Below are 22,201 nucleotides of genomic sequence, written 5' to 3'. Positions count from 1 at the left end.
GTAAATAAACTCATCATAGATACCAGGATTGATTTTTTAAATTTACGCCAGACGCGCGTTTCGTCTACAAAAGACTCATCAGTGACGCCCGAATCATGACCAGGTGGCTCACACGATACGTATCGTCTATTATGTATGTATCCAGCATAAATGTAGCCACAAGAGTCTTGACGAAACCGGAAATAATGTTAGATTGACAATAGTAGATGTTAGTTGAATAGCTGTACACAATTCTTTCTTATAGTCTTTTTGTATTAGCTAATGAGTAATGATGGAAAAGTATATCAAAAGTGAATAAAAGAATATTTGAATTAATTCAATATGGAGACACGATTTTTATCAATGAAAAGTAAACGAAGATTGATAAACAATGTTTACTTGTTTATATATCCAATCATTTACATGTCATATCATATTCTAAGACTCTAAATCATATAGCATTGGTAACAGTCGAGATAGTAAAACGTTTGTTTTCCCATTTATTTGTAGTGTATAGTCCTATCATGTAATGTTTTCATTGTAATGTTATATTCGACATTGCCATAAAAGTGGGGGGTTTGGCATGCCACAAAACCAGGTCCAACCCACCATTTTGCTTTATTGAAGTCCTGTACCAAGTCAGGAAAATGGCCATTTTTATATTATAGTTCGTTTCTGTGTGTGTTCCATTTTAATGTCGTGTTTCTGTTGTGTCGTAGGTCTCTTATATTTGATGTGTTTCCCTCAGTTTTAGATTATAATCCGGCTTTTTTCTCAATCGATTTATGAATTTCGAACAGCGGTATACTACTGTTGCCTTTATTTGTCATTTTGGCATTTCCCAATAACGTGTTTTCCTGTAGTATTCGTGATGTTGGTGTATGTGATATATTCCGAAAATGACCATGGTACGGCACACAATTATATGAATAACCGAGATTACTCCTTAAAACAGAATTATTTAGTGTTATACCTGCACCTGAGATTTTGTTGATATACCACCTATATCATAATTTTTTTTCAATCTGATATTTTTGTATTTTTTTCTTTGCTACTTTGTTGTTATGGAATTAATGTTAAAGTGCCTGTGTCTGTCCTATGTCTGGAGTCTCATCATTGAATATCTTTCTTTATAAAGTGAGTGCTTTATAAGGGGGAATTTGAGGTAATTGATTTTTGAAAGTCTTCATTCTTCATGTGTTTATTTTCTTAGATTGAAAGCAATGAAGAAGAATGAAAATTTCTGTCCAAATTTTTAATGGCAGTCAAAATATCCTTCCGGTAAAACCTCTCTCAATTAGCAACTGTATAACTAGTCAAACCGTATTCTAAATATTAATGTAATATTTGCACGGATATTGAGCTACCTTAACAAAAGTCAACAGATATGAAATATTTAAAACCCGAAGTGTACTTTAAATAACCCTTTAAACTATTAATTGTAACTCCTGTATTTAATTTTCAATTCAAATTTATTTTGATCAGTATAAATGAGATTGACATACATTGATTGTTTATTTGTAATCTTGGACTTAAGCCTCTGTGAAGAAACACTATTTTTCGAAATGCCTATCTGGTCGAGTTAAATTGGCATCGTTTAGTATAATCATTACTGGGCAAATACCCCCACTGGTGAACTGTAAGTCTTCGAATGTATCCTCGGCCCAGTAGTTCAGTACTTCGATATTTACCAGAAAATACGATTTATTTTTGTGAAATATGCATTGAAAAACGAAGGAAATTGTTTGTCTATATGCCTTTTTGTGTTTCTTTGTTACAAATGACGTGGCTCTGTACTTGTACATCCCGTCATGATAAATTTGTGCTAACATATTTGTTTTTTTTTATAGTGGTTAAGATAATAGCACAGTCAATGTTGACTGCTGTACCCCTATTTTTAACATTTTTACCTATTGTGTTTTTGTTCACACATCGTTATCAATATAATGGATCATTATGCGACTGTCATAAAAATGAGAGGTTAAGCTAGCTAAGCTATTAAACCAGGTTTTATCCACCATTTTTTACATAAGAAAATGCCAGTACCAAGTCAGGAATACGAAAGTTGTTGTCTATTCGTGTTGTTTAGGGTATTTTTCGTTTTGAAATTTTCTAGAAGTTTAGTATTTTGTGGTTTTACTTTTTTTTTTTTTTAAATGCAGGTCTTTGATTTTTTTGTCTGAGTTTGGTTATACTTGAGGTCCGTTTGGTAATATCAATTCTAAGAAACGTTTGTATTAGGTTTTGAATGTCCAAATAGTTTCAATGAAGAGACGTTATTCAGTTTAATCTAACGTAATTTATAAGGACAAAAGCATACTTCTCAGCACCGAATTTTTCAAACTTTACTCAATTAATTTGTGCGTTTCCCGAGTACAAAGATCAAAAATGATTTATTGAACAGTTTCGTTTCTTGTCAACATTTCTTAGTAATTGTTTTAAAAGATAAATATTAATTGATTGATGATTGTTTGCTTATCGTCCTGCTGTTAAAAAAAAAGGAGAGTGAATTATCAATATATTACTTGCTCCACGAAAAATTTAAATGATTTACTTTGTTTTATTGTATGATAGTTACTGCTATTCAGATTATTATTTATTTTACAAATTTCAAACCAAACATTTGACGATCAAATGACGTTGTCTATATGACAAATGACTCTATCAAATATCACATAAGTTGTCGCTCACAATTTATTTAAAAGGTCCATTAAGTTCAAATAGATTTTGCTATCTATTGTTTAATGCTACGTAAACACGAGGGTCATTAACTTAATTAAATACATTATACACTTGTGTTCTTTTAAATTATTATCAACGTTAACTACTATTGCGAAAGAAATACTTAGTTCAACTTTTAAAAGTTGAAGGTAGCATTGGAAGTGCAATTATAATAAATATCAATTGATATACAATGAAGTTCAGTAATAACCGAAAAGCAAGTTGTAAATTTGTAATTCTATGTGTATGTTTTCTTTCCCTCACCGATGCAACATCTTTTGTGGATATGGATTCTTTGTACACAACACTTACCTCCGGACATAACAAGCACTTAAGACCTGAGGTAGATTTAAGCAGTTCTACAGTAATATCTATAGACTTTCATTTACTGAATTTGCAGGATATTAATGAAGTAGATGGAACAGTTTCTATAACTGGTTATTTTAACATTCAATGGACAGATAATAATATGGCATGGACCCCTGCCGATCACGGTAATGCAGAGTATATTGTTTTACCTGAAAATGTTATTTGGAAACCTCCCCTGATAAATTCAAATAGTGCACAAGAAATGGCAATGTTTGGTATGGATGAATTATCCTTGTATGTACGTTATAACGGACAAATTACATGGCTTCCGGGACAAAATTTGAAGTTCACTTGCAGCTTCGATATAACGTACTTTCCTTTTGATACTCAACAATGTACTTTGCTTATAGTAACATGGGGACATGCTGCTCAAGACATTACTTTTGACTCTCTTAATTCAACGATTCAGACATCTTTATATTCTATAAATAGTGAATGGGAACTAAGTAATACATATGTTACAGTAGATAACACAGGAACACCAAATGCAAGTTTTACCTTCTACTTCAAGAGACGTCCACTGTTCTTAACAATGACTTTAATACTTCCGTGTGTTTTTCTTGTTCTTTTGAACATTGGTGTCTTCCTCCTGCCGACCGACTCTGGAGAAAGGATTGGATTTGCAGTAACTCTTTTATTAGCTGTTGTATTATATCTAACGATCGCACAAGCGCTTCTTCCGGCCACCGCTTTACCAAGACTTTCTTCGATTTGTATATTTCTCATGATTGATTTCATGATGAGTGGTTTAATTGTAGGATCCGTCATCGTGAGCTCTAGATTTTATTTCAAATCAGAGGATGAGCCAATTCCGAATTGGATGAAGAAAATTGTTGCATTCCAGCTTTGTTGTCGAGCTAAAAACAGAGTTCATGATGGCCAAAGTACTGGGGCTGGCAGACATAAAGATAAAGATGAAGCTTTATTTAGGAAAGAGAAGGTTGACGATTCGCATAGAAATGAAAAGGAAGTTACGTGGCAAGATGTCTCGAAAACATTTGATTACATTTCTCTTATATCTTATATGATGATGTTTATTGGTTCCAATTTAATGTTTATCATTGATGTAGTACAGGGAACTTCATAATCATTCACAGCTGTTTTCGTCTTTTCACCTAATTTTGTTTATTCGAATAAGGCAGCAAATGGTTAAGGTAGCCAACAGAAGAGGCATGTGCGCACGACAATCATGCTTGTGTAACCCCATCAAATGTTGTGTCTTTTCCAAGTCGGGCTAAAAGGACTTTGTTTTTCATTGTTGTTTATCTTCTTCGAGCGTCAATTGTCGCGAAGAAAAAGGTTTGTGATGTTTTTTTGTAATACCCCCCAAAAAATATGTTATACTTTATTGATTATTGTGTATAAAATTATTAACGTGAGCATTATCTGGCCTGTTATCTATGTCTTGCATGAATAGATATTTCTCGTATCACACCGCACGAAGTGTGTTACGAAAAATTGATACGGTAATTTGCGTTAATCTGATTGGTTTATCAAGTATCATAAGACGTTATTACAACATTTCAATTGGCTATTCGTTATGCCATTGATGCCTTTTAAAATTTACGACGATGTACATTTTGTCCATGGCAACGGACATATTCAATAATATACAAAACACTCACACTTTTCACCGGACAATATTCATGATGTGAAATTTTATTACATTTTGAAGCACACAAAAAGTCTGAAAATGTTTGTTTTGACAACGGAAAAGTACATATGACGTCATACTAAAATGTTCAAAAGACTAGTGCAACGATTCGCGGAATGAGAGTGTTGACATAAAATAGGGACAAAAGATACTAGAGGGACAGTCAAACTCATAGATCGATTATAAACTGACAACGCCATGGCTAAAAAAAGACAAACATAAGAGATATAGGTATAACAACTTATGCGAATTGGATATTGATTGATATCAAATTTCGTTATTTAATTAAAGTAGTAATAATTAGGGGTGTCAACGAGTACTCGAGTATCGCTCGGTAGTACCGAGTATCGATTATCAAAATGATACTCGACTAATTGTTTTCCTGTTATAATGTTGTTGTTTAAACAAAAAATAGTTTTATTGAGAGCGCTTTCCTGGAAATTATATATTAATCAAAATGAAAAAATAAATAAAATACAATTCGAATGTTTGCGTTTAACTGTCATTCAAAATTTCTCCAAACAGAAAAACGTGTAGGATATATGAACACGAGCATTTTTTTTCCAAGGCTTACACTTTTAGCTTATCTAAGTCCCTCCCACACAGGAATGAGGTAATTGAAAATGTAAAGGTTATTAAGTGTAATGCATTGTAATTTTCCATGTAATTGAATGTAATGTGTAATTGAGCATTTTTGTAATTACATGTAGGAAATTTAATTAATTACAATGAAAAATGCATGTAATGCTAAATAACTTTTCAATTACGTTTCAATTACATGTACTTTTATGATGTAAATGATAAGAAATTGTGTTATTGATATACATATTATTTATTTGACACACAGAAATGTTTGATAAATAGTCTTTTAACTTTAAAAAAAATTGAATCACATATTGGTGTTGTTTAGTTTTTAAGAAATATCTTTATCTACATAGAGTGATAACATGTTTGTAAATACCATCAATACATGTATGTATGGTTAAAAAAATGTGTAAATCTTTCTAAGACAGTTCATTTAGAATTTTAAATCACTGCACACAATCATTTTGTCAAGTAAGTAAACACAAAAGGATTATAGAAATAAAAATTATCAGCTCTAAAGACAAATGGCAATTAATCAGACTAAATGTGTAATAAAACAGCCTAGGGACAATGTCATTATTACATGTATATTATCATGATTATCTCGTTAGCAAAATATTGGAAATAATTACACATTATACATTTGTTGTACTAAAATTATTTTCAATCTAATGACAAGCATACTTTTGGATAATTATAAAGTGATAAAAAACAGGGACAAATTTTTAATTTATTCCTATATAATATTATGTTTAATAGATAGATAGTTTATTCTCATACAACCATGTAAGTACAAAGGTTACAGAGAAGTTAAAAAAAATAATATACATAATAACAAAAATAAAAATGCATAAAATTTCGGATCAAATAACATATAAAAGAATATATATATACTTATACAGTCAAATGTAATAGCTAAAATTGTATAAAGAAATACTTTTTGTGTATAAGTATGATAAATAAATTATGGTTGTTTTAAAAGAAGGAGTAAGCTTAGTATTAATACATCGTATAAAATTGCAGATGTCTCTTAGTGTCTTTGGTTGTTTTGAATTAAACAGTGTGTTAAATTTGATAATGTTGTGTCTGAGTATTAGTTCATTTGGAATAAATCTTCTTCTTTCATCTTGTAAATCCGGGCAAACAAAAATATAGTTATATTCGTCTCCGATATCTCTTTTCGTACATATTGGACATTTTTTATCACTTCTGTCAATGTTATGCCATCTCCCCTTTTCTATTGGCAGTGAATGATTTGATGTTCGGAATTTACAATTGTATATATATCTCGATCGTTTATGATGTTGAAATAATTCTCAAATTCAAACTTTTCCTTAAAGAGCCTATAAGTAATGCATTTTGATGTGTTCTGAATAGCTGAATTCCAAATTTGTTTTAACTGGTCAATTAATCTTAGTTTGATACTATTTGGTAACCATTTGGCGAGGTCTGTATTTTGCACATAAAATTAGTTTAAAAAATCCGGCATTGTCCAATATATTTTTAATGTTCTTTATCCATAAAATATCATCATTGTTTGTGTGATATCGGAAATATACAAATTTATACAAGATTGATGATAACTTATTTTTATCTATAAGCAGCCTGCACCAATATGATATCATTCGACATTTAATGCTTATTTTCGATGGGTATCGTCCAGTTTCACCGTACACAATCAAGCTTGGGGTAGATCTCTTGAGGTGTAGTAAATGCTTTAAAAATTTGAGGTGAACTTGTTCAATAATGTCATTTTTTCCATATCCCCATACTTCACATCCGTATAAAAGAATTGGTTTCACCAGTTTTTTAATAACTCTAATTGGCATTCAATTGATAAATTACACTGCTTCCCTTTTTTTGAATAACGTTGTACATAGCTTTTGCTGCTTTTTCTGATAGTCTTTTCTTTGCTTTATTGAGGATAAGATCTGGTTAACAATAGTCCAATGTAGTTAAATTCTTTCACTATTTCAATTTCATTTTCTTCATTAATGAAATTAATATTATTAGGCTGTCTTCCTTTAGAGAAAATTAAAACTTTAGTCTTAGATGTATTTACTTTAAGTTTCCAAGTATCACAATATTCACTGAAGCAATTTAATTGCATTTGAAGGTCTTCCTTTGTTTCTGACATTACAACAGTATCATCGGTATATAATAAAATGAACAGCTTTAAATAGATATTGAGGTTAGTTTCAAGAGAGTTCGATATTGATGACAAACCTTTCACATTATGTGATAGCAAAAAATCAGTGAGGTCATTGATATATAAAGAGAATAATAGAGGGGAAAGATTTTCCTCTTGTCTAACTCCAGTGTTACATGGGAAAAAATCAGATTTTTTATCATTATATATAACTCGTGATTTTATATTGTTGTACATACTATGTATTACTGTATGCATTTTTCCATCAATGTGATTCAATGCCATCTTAAACCATAGGCCGTTTCTCCAAACTGTGTCGAATGGCTTCATTTCTGAGTTGTCAAAATACCCCTTAATGTATTGACAAGTTAATAGGAACACATTCCCTCCTCTATCCACACATCGTATGATCAAGCAATACCTGATACCTGCCACATCCGCTCCTGTCGAAACAAAGTGTTCAGACCAGTAAGATGTAGACCAAATGACAAAACATTAAAAATACTAACGATGATCAAATACAATGCTAAAACAATGTTGTAAACTTACATAAATATTTTACACATGCTATAAGTAAGTAAGTTGATTATTTAGGGTTAGGGTTATATGAAAGTAGGACAAGAAGTCACGGACAAAAAGTCACAGACAAAAACAATTTTGTTGCACCGTGTATAGAGTATCGCTAGGTAAATCAAACGATCCTCAATCCTCAACCTTAAGGCCTGTTGGCACGAATTGTCCCAATGGTGCGTTTTCCTCGACGTATTTTCTTCTCTGTGATTAGAAAATGGTATGCGCTGGTTAGGATTGGGATTGAGGAACAGCAGTATTAAATCTGCCTGTTCTGTCAATGTAATGTGCCAGTGTTTGTAGTTTGGCTTTTGTCTCTTCTGTGTTCTCGTCGTCCAGTCTCGTTAGCATAGTAGCTAAATTCAGGTTTTTGACCCGACCTCTTTGGATATTTGATGTTATATATCTTCTCGTTCGTTCTCAAAGCAGGGATACTCCAAAAGGAAATGGAGAGGCGTTTCAGGTGCTCCACAGTTGCATGACTCTATGGCGTTGGTTTGGCCTACTCGGTTTATGTAGTAGTTTAGTTCTGTATGGCCAGTTCTTAGTTGGGCGAATATACTGTAATGTCTTTTAGTTGGGAAATCATACATAATTGGGTGTTTTGTAGTTGGTATTTTTTCATAAAGGTCCCTGCCTCTCTCAGATATTTCCTATCTTCTCTGCCATTTATTTCCTGTACTTTTATATGCTGCTTGTTTGACGTCCTGCAGTGTTATGAACGAGTAATCGATTAGTAAATCTTCAACGAGTTGACATCCCTAGTAATAATATTTAATCGACACTCGTTTGGAAACCTATAATGATCATCTCATATCCAATTAAAACTGAAATAAAGAATACTAGATATACAACTGGGATTCGATCCGCTTTATAATTGATTTTTTCTCAGGATGAGTCTTTGCGACAAAAGTACGATCACTTAAAAGAGGGACGAAAGATACCAAAGGGACAGTCAAACTCATAAATCTAAAACAAACTGACAACGCCATGGCTAAAAATGAAAAAGACAAACAGAAAAACAATAGTACACATGACACAACATAGAAAACTAAAGAAATAAACAACACGAACCCCACCAAAAACTAGGGGTGATCTCAGGTGCTCCGGAAGGGTAAGCAGATCCTGCTCCACATGCGGCACCCGTCGTGTTGCTTATGTGATTACAAATCCGGTAAATAGTCTAATTCGGTAGGTCAAATTCATGAAAGGGAAGGGGATTGTAGTTACGACGTGAGGAACATATCCGATATCATTTGTGAAATGGTTATTCCATAACGGTCAACCAACTCGTGATGGCGTCCGTAAAATTTACGAAGGGATGATTTCAACTTCACCATTTGGAACTCTTGATTTAATAGCTTCCTTGTGAGCAGTAAACCTCTATCAAGAAAATCATGATAGGAAATGCAAGCACGGGAATATCGTATCAATTGAGAGATATATACCCCGTATGCAGGTGCTGCTGGAATGTTGCTACTTAGAAATGGAAAGTTCACAATTGGAAAGCTGAAATCATCTCTTTTGTCGTAAAGTTTTGTCTTCAACCGACCCTCATTGTCAATTTCTAGATGTAAGTCAAGATATGAAGCTGACTTAACTGTATCTGTAGTATCCTTTATCTCCAATTCGATGGGATAGATGCGTTCCACATAGTCACCAAATTTTGAATTGTTTAGTGAAAGAACGTCATCTATATAGCGGAAAGTAGAGTTAAAGGATATTGCTAACTTCTTATCTTTCTTCCTAAGAAGTTCCTGCATGAAGTCAGCCTCATAATAATAAAGAAACAAGTCAGCAAGTAGAGGGGCACAGTTTGTTCCCATTGGTATGCCGACAGTCTGTTGAAAAACACGTCCTCCGAACGTAACAAATATGTTGTCAATCAAGAAATCAAGCATCTTGATAATATCGGTTTCAGAGAATTTTTTGTTTGAATCAGAGTGATTCTTTACAAAGTAGGATTTATCCCTCCCTAAGACAAGATACTTGTATCTACGTTGGCCATTCTTTTTTATGAAGCAAAGTAATACCAACTCTTTTAATTTGTCTTTAAGTTTGGAATGTGGAATACTTGTGTAAAGAGTAGAGAAGTCAAATGTTTTAATACTGTTACAAGATGAAAGAGAGTTAGATTGTATGTACTCTAAAAGATCTTTGGAATTTTTAAGTATCCACATCTGATTCACGCCACCTCTAGAATAGGCAGTTTCACAATAACTTTGAAGCCCGTCTTTGATTGCTGATAAAATGGATGTTAATAATTTAGAAAGAGGTTTTGTGGAGCACTTGGAAGTTTAAATTAGTCCGTTTTAAATTTTATAGTAGCATTCTATCGTTTTCTATATTTGTATTCTTGTCTTTCGTTTTTTCAAATATGCCTTGTATATATGTCATTTTGTTGACATATTTGTTTGTTTTTAGTGATTAAGATTCACGGCTTCCCTGTTTCGTTTGTTCACTGTCATACATATGAGAGGTTTAGCTACCGGTAGCTATAAAACCATGTTTAAACCACTATTTTCGACATAAGAAAATGGCTGTACCAAGTCAGGAATATAACAGTTGTAATCCATTCGTTTGCTCTCTTTGGGCTTTTGATTTTGCAATTAGGGACTTTCTGTTTTGCATTTTCCTTGGGTTGTTTTGTTTACTTTATTCTGCGAGTTGAGTTCAGTTTATGTGGCAACTTCCCATCCTCACCTCATATTGAGTACAATTGCATTTAATTATTTTCGTATGATTGTCTGTTTAACTATGTTCTTTTAGCATTCATGATAATACATATTGACTTATCTTTATTATTTATTAAGAAAAGAAAATAAGAATCTTATAATCACTGGGTTGATGCCACTGCTGATGAAGGTTCACCAAGGTTATCCTCAGCTCAGTAGTATTAAAGCATTCATGTGTTTACATGAACTATCGCTGTGTTTGACACAAAAACAAATTTGATGCCTCTCATAATATGTACTTCGTTTTACCATTGACCTTTTTATCCGAACCTCACTGATGAGTCTGTTGAAGACGATATGCGAGTTTTACTTACAAAATTAAAAGCTGGTAACTTTGGTGAGTGTTTTCTTTTTTTATAAGATATAGAAATACATACACTTCAATTATACGAAGGAAGGTTAATCGAGATATAGCTGAACACCCAAATTGCAAGTGTTCAAAAGACAATTAAAAGAATGGCCAACGTAGATACAAGTATCTTGTCTTAGGGAGGGATAAATCATACTTTGTAAAGAATCACTCTGATTCAAACAAAAAATTCTCTGAAACCGATATTATCAAGATGCTTGATTTCTTGATTGACAACATATTTGTAACGTTCGGAGGACGTGTTTTTCAACAGACTGTCGGCATCCCAATGGGAACAAACTGTGCCCCTCTACTTGCCGACTTGTTTCTTTATTATTATGAGGCTGACTTCATGCAGGAACTTCTTAGGAAGAAAGATAAGAAGTTAGCAATATCCTTTAACTCTACTTTCCACTATATAGATGACGTTCTTTCACTAAACAATTCAAAATTTGGTGACTATGTGGAACGCATCTATTCCATCGAATTGGAGATAAAGGATACTACAGATACAGTTAAGTCGGCTTCATATCTTGACTTACATCTAAAAATTGACAATGAGTGTCGGTTGAAAACAAAACTTTAACACAAAAGAGATGATTTCAGCTTTCCAATTGTGAACTTTCCATTTCTAAGTAGCAACATTCCAGCAGCACCTGCATACGGGGTATATATCTCCCAATTGATACGATATTCCCGTGCTTGCATTTCCTATCATGATTTTCTTGATAGAGGGTTACTGCTCACAAGGAAGCTATTAAACCAAGAGTTCCAAATGGTGAAGTTGAAATCATCCCTTCGTAATTTTTTCGGACGCCATCACGAGTTGGTTGACCGTTATCGAATAACCGTTTCACAAATGATATCGGATATGTTCCTTACGTCGTAACTACAATCCCCTTCCTTTTCATGAATGTGACCTACCGAATTAGACTATTTACCGGATTTGTAATCACATAAGCAACACGACGGGTGCCACATGTGGAGCAGGATCTGCTTACCCTTCCGGAGCACCTGAGATCACCCCTAGTTTTTGGTGGGGTTCGTGTTGTTTATTCTTTAGTTTTCTATGTTGTGTCATGTGTACTATTGTTTTTCTGTTTGTCTTTTTCATTTTTAGCCATGGCGTTGTCAGTTTGTTTTAGATTTATGAGTTTGACTGTCCCTTTGGTATCTTTCGTCCCTCTTTTAACAATGCATGGACCCGTTTTTATGTATCAGTATTTAGAAAATATACCATCTGAGTGACCTCTGAAGACTATTGCTTGTAGTATTTTTATGATTTTACTCTTTGCATACGATCCTTTCTAATCATACATATGAATATGAATAGATAAGCAAGAAAATGCATTCGTATAGCAATTTTAACATGTATATATACGTTTTCATAGCAAGGAATATATTTTACTAAACTGGTTTGGTGTTTCCTTTGGGATTGTATGCAAAATTTCATGAATTATATAAAGAGCATCATATATACCTTGTAAGAATATCAAATTACATAAATTGAGCTTAGATATTGAACTTGTGTCAAGTAAATACAGACTAAATTGATCCTATAACTTTAAACTTTCGTTTAAACATTACATTTGATTTACAACAGTGTTTTAACAAACAAAAGAAATGCAAGAGAATCACTTGCATTATGCCACTTTAAATTTTATAAGGTAAATATGATTTTAAATGGTCAACAGAAATATACTTATGTATCGTTTGCTCCAATGAACATATTTATGATTAATCCAATGGTTATTGTGTTCTAGTCACGAACAAGTCATTAATATTTAATCTCCGAATTCAATTTCAAAATATATACTTGGTCAGTCGAAAAGTACCTAAAACCAGGTGAACGTAGTAGTTGAAGAAAATTATTACTATATCACGATGGAATCAAATTACAATAAAAAAAGCCAAATTCACAGGAGCATTTATATGTGTATTATTTTTTACTCTCACCGATGCAGCATCTTTTAACGTGATGAACTCTTTGTACCAAAACCTTACATCTGGACATAACAAATACTTAAGACCTGAGGTAGATCTTGACGATCCTACAGTAATTACTATAGAATTTTTTATAATAACCTTGCAGGAAATAAATGCAGTTGAAGGAATAGTTTCAATGACTGGTTATTTTGATGTTGTATGGACAGATAACAGTATGATATGGACTACAACCGATTACGACAATGCATGGTATATGATATTACCTGCAGACGCTATCTGGAAACCTCCGTTGATTAATTCAAACAGTGCTAAAGAATTTTCAATTTTCAATCCAGATGATTTATCATTATATGTACTTTATGACGGACAAGTTAAATGGCTCCCAGCACAAAATTTGAAGTTCACATGTGATATTGATATAACTTATTTTCCATTTGATACACAAGTGTGTTCTATGCAAATTATAGCATGGGGAGTTTCTTCTTCCGATATTTTTTTCAACTCGCCACTTTCTACCGTTCAAACATCTTCATATTCTACGAATAGTGAATGGGAACTAAGTAAAACGTCAGTCAATGTATCCAACACCATAACACCAACGGTAACATATACCTTCCACTTTAAGAGACGTCCAATGTTTTTACTCATGACATTGATCATTCCGGTTATTTTTCTTGCACTTTTGAACATAGGTGTTTTTCTATTACCGACAGAGTCAGGAGAAAGGTTTGGATTTTCAGTGACTCTTTTATTAGCTGTAGTAGTATTTCTCACGATTGCACAAGGACTTCTTCCAGCATCCGCTGTACCGAGAATTTCTGCAATTTGTGTAACTCTTATGATTGATCTTGTTATGAGTGGTTTAATTGTAGGATCCATCATCGTGAGCTCTAGATTTTATTACAGAAGTGATGATGAGCCAATTCCAAATTGGATGAAAAAAATCGTTACATACCAGCTTTGTTGTCGAGAAAAAAATCAAGTTCATGAACTTGGAAACGAGGAGAAAGTTGATCATTGCATAGCATACAATGGTGATACGAAGAAAATTACTTGGCAAGATGTCTCAAAAACTTTTGATACAATTTCACTTATATTTTATATCGTGGCATTCATTGCTGGGAACTTAATGTTTATCATTGATGTTGCACAGGGAATGGAATAAACGTCTAGAACTGATAGTAACTCAAACTTCATAATAGATAGAAAGGACGTGCTCATCGCATATATAAATACTATTTAAATTGGGACAAAACAAATCTTATATACATATATTTTAACTAAACGGTTTGAATCGTGCAAAAGTGCCCCTTTTATGCCGACTTGTATCGTGGCTGAAATGTTGTAAAGATTTCTATCCAAACAAGTGCTATGAGTTGTCTTAAAACTGCAATGAGAGAACAAACTTACACCATAGTGAAGCCCTCTCTCAGATTGGAATTGAAGATGAGGAACAGCAAAAAAGTGCTATTACTTTTTTTGGGGGGGGGTTTTCGTAGTGATTTTGTGTCATGAATTGATACCAATTGGATAATGTTAAATCAATAAAAAAGGTCTTTTAATTTGGTGTGAATTTTTCGAAAAATCTTGTACTTTCCCTTTTAACTGTAAAAATGTAATTAACCTCAAACACTTGACTTATTAAAATTTTCCCTTAGGCATTTCACAACGGTAACTCTTTATAGATACATAAAAGTTAACTTTAAAAACATATGTTAAAAAACTAGATCATTATTTTATTAAATCTAATCTAACATTTTTGCAATAGCTTCAAAACCCTCTTAAGTTAGGTGCACGAGTTTATTCCCTCACTTGTTTTCTATATAACTTAATGATAAATCTTGCAAGGGGAAAATTGAAGGGATCTAATAATCATTTGATTTTGTCATTTGATTAGGGACTTTCCGTTTTAAATTTTCCTCGGAGTTAAGTATTTTTGTGATTTTACTTTTTTTTTATAAAGCCATGGCATTTCAAGGTACATACCAACACTTTTTATATGGAAGAGTTTTAAGCCTCCCTTGTCATAAATACTTCCTTTTTATTTTGTCTGGCTTTCCAGCTCATAATAATTTGATTAAAATTTCTTTCATTTCTTGCATAACCTAAACTGGTGGATTTGGCATTAATAACAGAACAGTCAGTATAGTTTTCAAGAAATTGAAACGAATTCACTACAATTTAAACTTTCCTGATGCATTCTATTATAATTTCTTATTTAGTAGCAGAGTTGCATTACAGGCTAATCTTTTGCCAACCAATATGGCCTCAGTTTTATCTATATTTAATAGCAAACCAGCACCAGCAGCGAGGCAGTCAAATATATACAAAGCTTGTTTAAGAGAATCCTCGTTTTCATCCAGAATCAGAGATTAGTTTTTTGCATATTGACTTAAAAACTCTAATAAATGCCAATGACAAATTTTGACTTCCTATGACTTAACTCTAGGGAAAAACAAAAAGGGAAGTCCCTCATCAAAAAGCAAAATCAAAAGCTCACACACTTCAATCGAATGGAAAATAACTGTCATATTTCTGACTTGGTTTAGCAATTTCTTTCGTAATATGGTTTTCTAACGAGGTTTTCTTAAACTACGCATCTTCTAAAACGAAGAAGATAACACAGGAACAATCCAAAACCGTCGAAGAAAACTTGGCCAAACGTCTGAAAATCTTTAAACCAATATCATACTTAAATAAAAATAGCAAACATTTCCCCATATGTTATTTGTTTAAGAAAATGTTATTTTAAAATAGCAGCAAAACTTTGGTGCTTCACAGTTTCCCAAGCACAAAAAAAACATCATGCCAAAATTAATTCCTAATTTGTCGATCTTTTGTCGACAGATTGTAGCTTAATTCAAAGTAGATCACGAACAAATTAAGGTAACAAAAAGAATTAATCTCATTAATTTTGAATTTAGATTCATACAACCTTCTTGTCCTTGTATTTAGATTTAACGTTTCTAATCCATCAGTAATTAATATCTTGACATTGAAGAAATCGATTAACCTATTCTCGTTTATGATCTAGGATAAATGCAAACACTTTATTTGTTAAGAATTTGTTAAAAAACAATTTCATGCATTTGTAAACGAATGATTTAATATAAACATGACCAAAGGTTTTTTTCCCAAATGGATGAGACTGTTTTATCTCTTTTTAAATGTTATCTATAACGTCAAAAGCGGGTTTGTAATCAAAATGAAAAAGTCTGTTCAGATCCATCAACGAAAAACATTCCAAAGTGTTTAAATGTACTGGAGTCCAATTTCAAAGGAAATATTATGTTCATTGAAATCTGAGACGTCATCGCTAACACACACAGTCAAAAGAACTGAAAAATAAGTAGTTAACGGAACACATCAACACTAAGGGGAGGAATCCCACAAAGGAAAGTAAAAATGGCTCCATTTGATGGAAACTAGTTAAGGGTGTTTACAGGCCCCGTAATAGGGTTTTCCCCGGTGATGATGCACATCAAGGAAGAAATTGTCATTGGACGAATTCCTTCAAACAAAAATATACTCATTTCCCTTGATCACAAAGACCACCTAGATGCAGAGCAACATGCAATTCCAACAAACGAAAAAATCTCACTTGACCTGGATCATAAACACGAGCAAGACGCGCAGGTGATTCCCACAGACGAAAAACTGCTATTTGACCTAGATCGTGTAGACGAACTAGACGAGAAGGCAATCTCCACAAACATTAATATATATATATATCTTTGGACCTGGACTGTGGACAGGTGCGAAACGAGATTTGAAAAAAAATTATGTATGAGAATTCAATAAAGATCTCAGGCCAAGAAATACAAAAAAAAATGAAAAGCGAAAAAGCTATTGAAAAAGTCGCATACTTTTTGGGACACAGAAGCTTCATCTACCTGGAAAGTTTGAGGGCAAAGCAATATTGCATTTTACGTTACTGCTTGCTATTAACATTAAATTACATAAAAATAGTCAACCTTCAAATCTATCCTACTTTTTAAACTTCGTTTTTCCATTTATTTCTCATTTATTCAAGTTTTCCGGAAATAATCTGCTACCCCACCCCTTCAAAGGAATGAAAGACACGAAATAAGTGATCTTATTTTATGCAAAATAGAGACGAAGGTCGTTGAAAAAATGGACCAATCACATCTCTTGTTTCGTACAGAATCAGTTGTATGAGTCTACGGTTACTCATGGGACTAAATCTGTCAATAAATGAAGATATTGAATGATTAAGGCACAGTAGTCCAACGATGTTCGATTCCCTTAAATCGAGTAAAAACAAAAAATAAAACTGAGGGGATCGCATACACTTCAAAAGAAGATAGTTTGGGTGCGTATACAGGGTGAGCATCTTCTGCTATTCATGCATTATCCACTATGCAAATTTACACTCAGACGAAATGCCACAATCGACAAAAGTACAACATAAGCAACTAGTCTGGTACTAGTATCTGAAAATTAAGATTGTGACATATTGTATAGGCGAACCTATTTGTGATTGTTTTTGTTAATCTTATGCATTTTCGATATCATTCGGTCTTCCTCGTTACTGATCATAACTCTGATGTAGCAGTTTTTGTGTAAAGAACAAAAACCTGCCAATGCAGTCCGTAAAACATGCAGGATGAACATATCAACTGGATATGTAAACACCATCCAAAAGAACAGAGAATGTTTTACGATGGGAAAATGTGAAGTTTCAAGTTCGAAAATTCAAGTCATCACGTTTGTCATAGATTCTAGTTTGAAATTGTTTATCTGATTCAATATCAAGAAAAAGATTAAGATATTAGGATGACCTTCTTCCATCGAAATAATTATCAATCTTAAGTTCATTGGGCTATACGAAATGTACGCATTCATTGGAATGTGGTTTACTGAGGTACAGGAAATCTTTAATATATCTGAAAACGAAATATTCAAAAAAACTTTATAGTTCTTTTTCTATTAATCTTTAAGAAGGATTTGCATAAGTTAGGCCCATAAGAGCACAATAACAAGTCACCCTTCATGGGTGCACACTTTAAGTCTGTTGAAATTCCGACTGTCTGATGATATATTAATCCATCAAACTGAAGCAAAATATGTCGTCGATAAAAAAAAAAACCAAGTATTTAGATCATATCAGACTGCCAGTGAGTGTTTATATTTTTGCAATCAGTGAGAAACTTCACGACATGACACAATTTTGTAGAAAAGGCAATTAAGTTTTGGGAAAAGTAGTGCAAAGTCAAGAAAAATCAAACGTTTTGATATTGCTGCACAATTGTAATTTTCCATAACAGCTTTAGAATTTTTTTAAAAGGGACGAAAGATACCAGAGGGACATTTAAAAAAAATAAACTGACAACGCCATGGCTAAAAAAAAGACAGATACACAACATACAAAACTAAATACTAAGCAACACGATACCAGGTACTCCGAAAGGGTAAGCAGATCCTGCTCCACATGTGGCAAAGGTAATAGGATTGTATCTACGACATAAGGAACATATCCGGTATCATCTGTGAAATGAATATTCCGTAATGCTCAACCAACTCGTGATGGCGTCTGTAAAATTTACGAAGGGAAGATTTCAACTTCACCATTTGGAACTCTTGGTTTAATAGCTTCATTCTGAGCTGCAACCGTTTATCAAGGAATTCATTACAGCATATAAAGCACGGGAATGTCGTATAAATTTGGAGATATACTGTTTTACTAATACTAAGCAACACGATTTGATGAGACTGTCATACAAATTACAGTTGCTTAGTATTAAGTTGTGTATGTTGTGTGTTTTACTACTTAAAATTGTAACACGATGATGACTGCTGTACCCATATTTTGACTATTTTATTTATTATGTCTGTTTAGTTCACGCATCACTGTAAATATAACGGAAGTTGATGAGACTGTCATACAAAGTGAGAGGTTTAGCGCTATAAAACCAGGTTTAATCCACCATTTCTACATTTGAAAATGCCTGTACCAAGTCAGGAATATGACAGTTATTGTCCATTCGTTTTTGATGTTTTTTGTCATTTGAATTTTGCCATGATTAGGGACTTTCCGATTTGATTTTCCTCTGAGTTCAGTATTTTTGTGATTTTACTTTATACTCCATATGCAGGCGCTGCTGGAATGTTGCTACATAGAACGTTTAGAAGCTGAAACCATCTCCTTTGTCGTGAAAATGTAGGTCAACATGAGGCAGACTTAACTGGGTCTGTTGTTTCTTTTATCTCTGTACTCGATTGGATAGATTCGTTCAACATAGTCACCAAATTTTGAATTATTTAGTTAGAGAACATCATCTATATAGCGGAAAGTAAAGTTGAAGGATATTACTAATTTTTTTTATTCTTCCTAAGAAGTTCTTGTATAAGCTCGGTCTAATAAGAATAAAGGAAAAAGTCGACGAGAAGAAGGGCACAGTTGGTTCCCATGGAAATTCCTATTGTTTGTTGAAAAACAGGTCCTCCAAACGTAACAAATATGTTGTCAATCAATAAATCAAGCATCTTGATAATGTCAGTTTAAAAAAAATGTTTGAATCAGAGTGCTTGTTTACAAATTAGGATTTATCCCTCCCTTAGACAACATAATGATTTTTTCGAGGTTGACCAGTCATTTTTATGAAACAAAGCAATACCATCTCTATCAATTTGTCTTTTAGTTTTGAATGGGGAATACTTGTGTAGAGTGTAGAAAAGTCAGATGTTTTACTACTATTGCAAGATGAGAGTCATAGATTGTATATATCCTAAAAGATATTTTGATTTATTTAGTATCCACATCTAATTTACGTCACCCCTATGATTGGCAGTTACACAATAACTTTTAAATCGGCTTTGAAGGCTGTTAAAATTGATCTTAATAATTTGGAAGACCTATCAATATACCGTTGTTTGATAGAGAACTTATGTAGTTTAGGTATCTAATAAAGTGATGAAAAATCTGCACATAATACGTCATCACAATATTTCATAAGCTCATCAATTTCTGAACAAACAATGGTTGTAAGAACTTGTGAAAGATGTTACGCAAACATAAAGACCACCCGGCTATATATAGTTCTTGATACGAATTTCTGTAAAGCTATTTGTGAATGTTTTTGTAAAACTTATGCATTGTCGATTTCAGTCGATCATCCGCGCAACTAATTATACCTCTGATGTAGCAGTTTTTGTGTAGGAAAAAAAACCTGTCAATACAGTCCGTGTGGTGTAATCATGCAGGGCTTGACTTATCAATTGGAAATGTAAACGCCATTCAAAAGTTATCAAAGGTATCAGGCTTATAATTTGATACTTTAGAAGCAAGTTTCGTCTACATAAGACTCATCAGTGACGCTCAGATCAAAATAGTTAGAAAGCCAAAACAAGTACAACGTTGAAGAGCATTGAGGACTCAAAATTGCAAAAAGTTGTTCCAAATACGGCTAAGGCAATCTATGCCTAGGTTAAGAAATAATTCATACTTTTGCAAACAGTAAAAAGAACAGAGAATGTTTTACTGTTCGGAAAGTTACTGTGAAGTTGACAATTGAAAGTTGTAATAATCACGTTCGTCATAGATTCTAGTTCGAGATTGTGCATCTGTGTCAATATCAAGAAAAAATCAAGATATTAAGATGACCTCCTTCCATCGAAATTATTCTTAATCTAAAGTTCATTGGTCTATACGAAATGCAAGCATTCATTGAATGTGGTTTACTGAAGAACAGAACATATTCAATATATCTGAAAGTGAAATATTAAAACACTTAGTAATTGATAATCTATTAATCTTTGAGAAGGTTTTGCATAAGTTATGCTTCATAAGAGCACAATAAAAGAGGGGAAAGATACCAAAAGGACATTCAAACTCATAGATCAAAAATAAACTGACAACGCCATGGCTAAAAAGTCTTAATAAACGAAATCAATACCATTGCCAGTAGAGGTTAGGTACCTCAGAGATCAACTTATGACACCAGTCGTATTACTCCTGTGAAAATACGCTAATGAGGCATATCAAGTGATTAAAAATCATACAATAGTAGATAAGTAAATGTCTGTTGCATCACCAAATGAAACTAGAGGCTCTCTAGAGCCTGTGTCGCTCACCTGTATCTACGGAGTTTATGGTAGTCATGTAAAATAAGGTTTAAATCATAATAAATAGTATAAGATACCCAAATAATTATTGAGGCCAAGTTTGGTTTACTTTAGCCCAAAAGTTGAATTAAATCAATTGTAGTCTAACAATAGTTACTAAAGACCTTTTATCAGTATTTAAATTAGTTTATTTTTAGTTGTGACCATTTGAAATTGTTTGTAGAGTATAGTTATTGATGTTGTTTGCGTCTTTTTATACCATGTGGTTGACTGGCTTTCTTTAAACTTATAATCTATGATATATAGTTTGAGATGTTCATGGATAGGATGTAAAGAATGTTGTGCTAAAAAAAAGTAAAATCACAAAAATACTGAACTCCGTGGAAAATTCAAAACGGAAAGTCCCTAATCAAATGACAAAATCAAAAGCTCAAACACATCAAACAAATTACAACTGTCATATTCCTGACTTGGTACAGGCATTTTCTTATGTAGAAAGTGGTGGATTAAATCGGGTTTTAAAGCTAGCCAAACTGCTTAACTGTATGACAGTTATATCAAATTCCATTATATATTATAACAAAACAAACAGACACAATAGGTAAAATGTCACAAATAAGGGTTCAACAGCAACACCAACCTCACCAAAAACTTGGGGTGATATCAGTGGTCCAGAATGGTAAGCTTGTGTTGGTCATGTTATTACAAGGCCGGTAAATAGTCTAATTCGATAGTCTAATTCGGTAGTTACATGCATTATGGTTTTTTTTCTTTCTTTTTCTGAACAGTAATGATAAATTCTGGAAACATCAAGTCATCAACATAAGAATTTTGATTGCAACAGTGCAATCTTACCACAGAAGTCAGTTGTAAATGGCTTAACTCTATAGATCAGTACAAGCACATAATACAACAAACATAAAACAATACATACAAATTAACGTAATAAGAGTGCTTGCAGTTACTGAAAACTTAATTAAATGCTATTGACAACTGATTTAATAATGATCTCCCAAAGTATCAATCAATACACATCAAATGGATTTAGTGTAAAGACA

The 22,201-nt window shown here is 32.9% G+C and overlaps 2 protein-coding genes across 2 annotated transcripts; both read left to right on the top strand.

Annotated features, from left to right (window-relative positions):
- The first annotated feature begins 2,851 nt into the window (after positions 1-2,851).
- Positions 2,852-5,550, top strand: LOC139510312 (acetylcholine receptor subunit alpha-1-A-like). Its single transcript, XM_071296818.1, has one exon. It carries the CDS (start codon positions 2,894-2,896, stop codon positions 4,154-4,156), a length of 1,263 nt encoding a protein of 420 aa, XP_071152919.1. The 5' UTR covers positions 2,852-2,893; the 3' UTR covers positions 4,157-5,550.
- A 7,488-nt stretch (positions 5,551-13,038) lies between these two features.
- LOC139510311 (neuronal acetylcholine receptor subunit alpha-3-like) lies at positions 13,039-14,759 on the top strand. The gene has a single exon (XM_071296817.1). It carries the CDS (start codon positions 13,090-13,092, stop codon positions 14,221-14,223), a length of 1,134 nt encoding a protein of 377 aa, XP_071152918.1. The 5' UTR covers positions 13,039-13,089; the 3' UTR covers positions 14,224-14,759.
- Positions 14,760-22,201: the final 7,442 nt, after the last annotated feature.

This window comes from Mytilus edulis, chromosome 2 (genome assembly GCF_963676685.1).
Source record: "Mytilus edulis chromosome 2, xbMytEdul2.2, whole genome shotgun sequence".
In the NCBI taxonomy this organism is placed as follows: domain Eukaryota; kingdom Metazoa; phylum Mollusca; class Bivalvia; order Mytilida; family Mytilidae; genus Mytilus; species Mytilus edulis.
The sequence above is the reverse complement of the archived record's forward strand: the minus strand, read 5'-3'. Positions and strand labels throughout refer to the sequence as shown.